The sequence below is a fragment of the Sinocyclocheilus rhinocerous genome, unplaced genomic scaffold (assembly GCF_001515625.1).
Source record: "Sinocyclocheilus rhinocerous isolate Xijiao unplaced genomic scaffold, SAMN03320098_v1.1 scaffold251, whole genome shotgun sequence".
NCBI lineage: Eukaryota > Metazoa > Chordata > Actinopteri > Cypriniformes > Cyprinidae > Sinocyclocheilus > Sinocyclocheilus rhinocerous.
This window is the reverse complement of record NW_015624204.1, coordinates 269890-276334: the sequence shown is the minus strand read 5'-3', so window position 1 is coordinate 276334 and position 6445 is coordinate 269890. Positions and strand designations below refer to the sequence as shown.

At 35.1% G+C, this 6445-nt stretch overlaps 1 protein-coding gene across 1 annotated transcript; it reads left to right on the top strand.

Annotated features, from left to right (window-relative positions):
* The first annotated feature begins 1397 nt into the window (after positions 1-1397).
* Positions 1398-6261, top strand: sncgb (synuclein, gamma b (breast cancer-specific protein 1)). Its single transcript, XM_016551343.1, has 5 exons — positions 1398-1460; positions 1553-1680; positions 2012-2029; positions 3962-4009; positions 5893-6261. Exons 1-5 carry the CDS (start codon positions 1406-1408, stop codon positions 5899-5901), a joined length of 258 nt encoding a protein of 85 aa, XP_016406829.1. The 5' UTR covers positions 1398-1405; the 3' UTR covers positions 5902-6261.
* The last annotated feature ends 184 nt before the right edge of the window (positions 6262-6445 follow it).

The following is a 6445-nucleotide window of genomic DNA, read 5'->3' as shown; positions in this document are numbered from 1 at the left end:
TCCCGACCAGGCGCCGAGTGGTGCCAATCACAACACACACTGGCCTTGCTAACCAATCACAGCACATTTCGTATTTCAGAAGGCGGGCTTTCATTTGATACAGGAACTATTCGAGCCGTTCATGCCAGACTGGGGAGAGAGAGGTGTTGTAATGTAAAATATGTGAAAAAATAATGTTTTTCGAACAACCTAGTATGAGAGCCTGTTCTAGTACACCCCCAAAACAAAATCAAGACTTTGTAAAAGAGCATAATAGGACCCCTTTAACTCCTGATATTTTACAAAAACAGTCTAAATATGGCAATTACTACCATTTGGGGTCAGTGTTTTTTCTTTTTTCTTTTTTTATCAAATAATGTTATTTAGCAAAGACATTAAATTTTTAAAAACTGACAGTAAAGACTTTTTACATACTAAAAAAAAATCAAATAAATGTTGTTCTTTCAAACCATCTTTTCATTAAAGAATCCTGAAAAAAAAAATATCAGGGTTTCCACAATATTATCATTTTTAACGTTTATAATTAAATGATGTTTTATTAACAAGGTTCGGGAGGAGCACGATCAGATAATCAACCATTTCGGCACAGGTGGAACTCGTGTAGTTAATCAGCTTAACTAGCACAATACGTATATATATATATATATATATATATATATACAGCCAACTTACCTCTGTCCCATGACAGTTTTCCAGCATCCCTCCTCCACCCCAGCTCCTCACTATTAAACTATTCTCATCTCATACTAGGGACTGGGGGAGTTCTCTGGGTTCGGGCTATATTCCGAGCTCGGAGCCCTCCCTTGGGACAGCACGCCAAATATACTTACTAATTGCTCAATCCAATTATATGTAAGTGCAAACTCATGAAACAAAATGTTTCTTGAGCACAAAAAAGCATAATAGAATGATTTCTGAAGGATTGTGAGACACTTTAGACTGGAGTAATGATTACTGAATTCAGCTTTGCCATCACGGGAATAAATTACATTTTAAAATATATAAAAAATATATATTTAAAATTGTAATAATATTGTAATATAATAATAATAATATTTCACAATATTACTGTTTTTGTCTCAGCGTCTCAAGTATGTTGCATACTGTTTAAAATCTGTTGTATGTTGTTAATGTTCAATCTGTTTCACATATTTTTTATTCTGTTTTCACTTGTCATTATAATGTATAGTAGATTGCCACCTATCTACTCTATGAACTATCCAGCAATCTTAAAAAATGCATGCTGTTCTAAAACATTGTCTATTGTTATGTCCATATCAATGTAAAAACTGCATATTTCACATGTTGACATAGAATAGCCATAACTAGGATGGCTTTGCCTCTATTTATATGGAACTTTTATTTGGTGTTTTTGTACCAATCCGCAATTTCTGAAGAACATTTCATGTTTGTTTCAGGCAACAAGACAAAGGAGGGAATGGTGTCAGGCGTAAACACAGGTGAGAAATAAATATGTGTGCATCTTGAGAGAATAGAAACTGAGAATTGAGAAGTCATTTACATTAACTCTCTGTAATATCGACCTTCACAGTTGCCCAGAGGACCACCGACCAGGCGAATATTGTCGGTGAAACAGCGGTAGGCAGCACTAATGAAGTTGGACAGAAGACAGTAGAGGGACTGGAGAATGTGGCTGCAACAACCGGCCTAGTCAACCCGGTTAGTGACTGCCCGTTTATGCTCTTCTCAACCAGCACTAGATGTCACCCTTTCTCCAAAATCAAATTAAATTCACATCTTTTAATTAACATATTGTCTTTTATTCAATCTTTCTTGTGTATTGCATTTTAAAACACCTTTAAATTACTTAAGACTAGCCTAAGGGATCTATGTCTAATCTGGCATAACCACAAACTCGACATCTATTTGACTTTAAAACAGTTTTGATTAATAATACTGCACTAAACTACATATACTGTATAAATACTGGTATTTTGTGTCTAACACATTCTGTTTTGTTTTTCCCGGTTTACAACTGTGCTGTTAACAGGATGAGGCTTTATATGAGGTGCTTATTAAATTGGGTTTGGAATGGTTGATTTGGTTTGTAGAGAGAAGTGCTAGTAGCCTGTGAATGTGGCATATATATACTCGATGCTGCATTTGAGACTGAGCTTTAACATTAGCTGACTGCTGTATCACACCACACTGATGGGGCGAATGTACGCAACCATCCATATAACAGCAGAGTTCAGTTACCTTCATTCAATCCCCTTTGGAGTCATTCTCTTCATTGTGCACAATGAGAAAGAATGGCTGCATTGATTACCTCATTGATTACCTGAATTCCCATCAGTTCCCATCAAGTTAATCAGCTAATATATATAAGTGTTCACAAATTTGCTTGTGGGTGGGGGTGGGGGGCACTCTACTTCTGCGCAGAATTGGGAAGGCAGCAGATGTTTGTTTGTTTAGTATTATTTATGAATATTTTGAATTAGCTTTTATTTTTGATTTTGTTTTCATTTAAATTTGAGTTTGTTTTAGTAATTTTTTATGTGTTTTTGTCATTTCTTTTAAATATTTTTATTTAGCTTTCTTTTTTTTTTCATTTTAGTTTTATTAATTACTACAACTTATTTTATATCAGTTAGTTGCCAAGGCAAAGGTTTTTAAGTTTGAGATGTTCGTCTAATACTTCTATATTTTGTTTTATTTCAGCTTCATTTTAATTAAATATTATTAATAGTTTAATAGTTTTAGTAACAACACTGGCACTGATGTACTGAATGAACTGCAGTGATCTTTAATCACTTGACAGCAAAATTTAATTGATACATTAATACCATAATCAGAGGCAAATCTTCACTTAACACATGTGAGTGACTTGAATGACAAGCAAATGACAGATCTGTCCTCATATTTACCAGTCTTTCATTCCAAATGCATCAACTAACAACCTGGGAACTCTATTGTGATAATAACTCATCTTCATTCTGGCAGGACAGTACAGATGCAATAAAATAGTATGATTCATCAAGTAAATGATGCTAAACCGTTACACTTTCACATCCTCGGACAGCTTACTAATGCCAGGTGTGCCATTGCATTCTGCATTTCTAACTGCTTGTGGATGCATGCTTTTGTTTCCCCGTGCGATATTCTTGCTACTTGCTGATGCTCCTCTTGAAAATACTGTTGAATGATGGTCTTTAAAAAAAAAATCAATAATATGAATTTTTTTGAATGTTTGGACATTGTGCATATATAGGAAAGATGGCTTATCTAGGACCAAAGTTTGGCCTTCAGAGCGTTACTTAAAATACATAAGATGTTTGTCTTCACAATCTCTCATGAAAATGTAAGCACTTATTACTTGAAACAACTTTCCTTTTTGGCACGTTACAGATTGCAACATTTTGTTGAATAGCCTGTTTAACTTTGAAATACGTTAGATTATGAAAGTAAAATTGGTTGCAAACGGCATTTTATGTTGATTTTGAGAGCTGTAAGGAAAGATTTTGTGGGGGGTGTAAAGAAGAAAGAAGAAAGAGAGTAGACTAAGACTGTTGTGAGGCAGAAAGTCCTTGGAGGAGGACAGAGTGTCTGGACCTGACAGTGACTCAGCAGAAGAGCTCAGCAGAGACCGAACAAACAGAGGCAGAGACAGAGACAGAGACAGAAGAAGATGTGCCTGCCAGCTGCATTCACCTTCCACAGGAACTCCATGGCCATCGTTTACATCCCTCCCTCCGTCCCTCCCTCCATCTCTGCAGAGACAACAGTCAACAGACATTTGTCCCTCTGCACAGGCAGTGTCTGAGAGGCCTGTGGCTGTGCTGCATCCCTGCATGGATATTATTTAGTATGGCTGTTTAACATGACAAAAGCTGTTGTTGCACTCCATATGAAGATTTACTGCTGAATATATGAATGCCAGATGGATCTAAAAGCAGAAAGCAGCTGTATCTTGGATTTTAATGGTGTCTGTATTTCACAGGGTGACTTCTCTCATGGGGGCGGCATGGAAGGAGGAGACGGTGGAGAGGTGAGAACAGAGAAAAGCACTTCCTATGAAAACCCTTCACTTTGGTCTCCCATTATTTTTTTTTATTTTTTTTTTAAGCATTGGAGAGACAAATCTCATATTTTTGTAATAAAAAAACCTATTAGATATGTTAATGAATTAATTTGTAACAACAACAAAAAAGTAGCATGTTGCATACCATAAAAGAAACACATTAAATTTCTCCCCATGTATATACTTCTGTTCAAAACAGTAATATGTGACCCTGGACCACAAAACCAGTCTTAAGTCGCTGGGGTATATTTGTAGCAATATCCAAATGAATGTGTAGAACCATCTCAAGGATGATCAGAAGGAATGGACAGCACCTGAGTTAAATATTTGAGTGTCACAGCAAAGGGTCTGAATACTTTGGACCATGTGATATTTCAGTTTTTCTTTTTTAATAAATCTGCAAAAATGTCAACAATTCTGTGTTTTTCTGTCAATATGGGGTGCTGTGTGTACATTAATGAGGAAAAAAAATTAACTTAAATGATTTTAGCAAATGGCTGCAATATAACAAAGAGTGAAAAATTGAAGGGGGCCTGAATACTTTCCGTACCCACTGTATATACTTCTGTTCAAAACAGTAATATGTGACCCTGGACCACAAAACCAGTCTTAAGTCGCTGGGGTATATTTGTAGCAATATCCAACAATACATTGTATGGGTCAGTAAAGATCATGTTCCATGAAGATATTTTGTAAATTTTCTTCCGTAAATATATCAAAACGTAATTTTTGATTGGTAATATGCATTGCTAAGGACTTCTTTTGGACAACTTTAAAGGCAATTTTCTCGATATTTAGATCTTTTTGCACCCTCAGATTCCAGATTTTCAAATAGTTGTATCTCAGCCATATATTGTCCTATCCTAACAAACCATACATCAGTGGAACGCTTATTTATCCAGCTTTCAGATGTATAAATCCCAATTTAAAAAAAAAAAAAAAAGACACTCTGGTTTTGTGGTCCTGGGTCACATATTGTTAAATAATATAATATATTACTGTTTACCATATTAACATTTCTTGTTATTATCAATGTCGAAATCTGCAACCGTGATACATTTTTTTCGTGAGTCTTTGATTCTTTGAATAACAATATTTAAAATCTTCTGTAACAATACAAATGTCTTTACTTTCACTTTTTTTCAATTTAATGTATTCATACTAAATAAAAGTATTAATTTCTTAAAAAAAATAAAATAAAAAATCCTAATGACCCCAAATTTTCAACAGTAGTATATTATTTATTATTATTTAAATACATAATTATAAGATTTATAAGATTCTGTACTATATATTATTATATATAAAACAAATAATGTTTATTGCTAGAAAATTAGGAGTTATGTGTCCCCCCCAGTGGGCAATTGATGTTGAAAAGACGTCAAAAAACAGGTAAAATATGCAAATCAAACTGACATCAAAAGCTTAACATGACATTGATTTGATGTAAATTAAACATCAAATGTATAGCCTACATATACATTAAACCAATTTCAGTGTGGGATTAACTTCCTATTTTCAGCCAATTACCAGTGGAAGAAATTGCCATGCAAACCGAATTTAAAATGATGTTACAGCATCTTTATCAAGTCTTGACTAATATTTGACGTTAAATTGATATCAAGGTGCCCGCCATGTTTGCATGCCGATTAAAATTTTTTAATTTGACCTGCAATCCTGACAGTTAAGGTTAAGCACTTACTTTCACTGACTATTTCCTGAAAAAAGAATGACTTTATTGCGAACTCTCTTCATGGAACGTGTCCAAAGCATCTGCATCTGTGTAGATAAGAATACCAGTATTACACCATATATAAAATGACTTAATCTGTGTTCTTTCTGTTCATCAGGGTTATTAGTCCAGAGGCCTGAAGCTGAAACAGTCCCCTCTCTTCCCTCTGACTCTCCACCTCTGAGTTTCTGCTCCAAAGCCTCACCCCTTCCAGACCCCAGATGTTACTGATATTTTTTGTGACTGTATGGAAAACCAAGTTGAAAAAGACTTTCCCTGAGCCCTGTAGCCGTTAGATGTGTGACGCTTCCCCACCTCTCCATCTGTGGTGTCGTCATGCTGTTCTTTAGTGTTATTGTCATACCTTAACCTGTCCACACCTCATCTAAAACACACACAAACACTCATACATGGACAGGAACCGTGAAGCCCAGAGGCTGATATCAGAGATTGGAGTGGTCTTTTAGGAGCATGACTGAAAGAAAAAGAAAAAAAAAAGAAACCTGCATGACCAGTAATGTAAGAAAAGCAATACATCTCATTTCATCAGGGCATGTAGCAATGTGTGTCTGGATCTTTGTGAGATCATAGCCATGTTTCAATTTATTTAGTCTTGAAAATGCTGCAATGTACACAATAAGTTGTGTGTACATTAAGAGATACATTACATT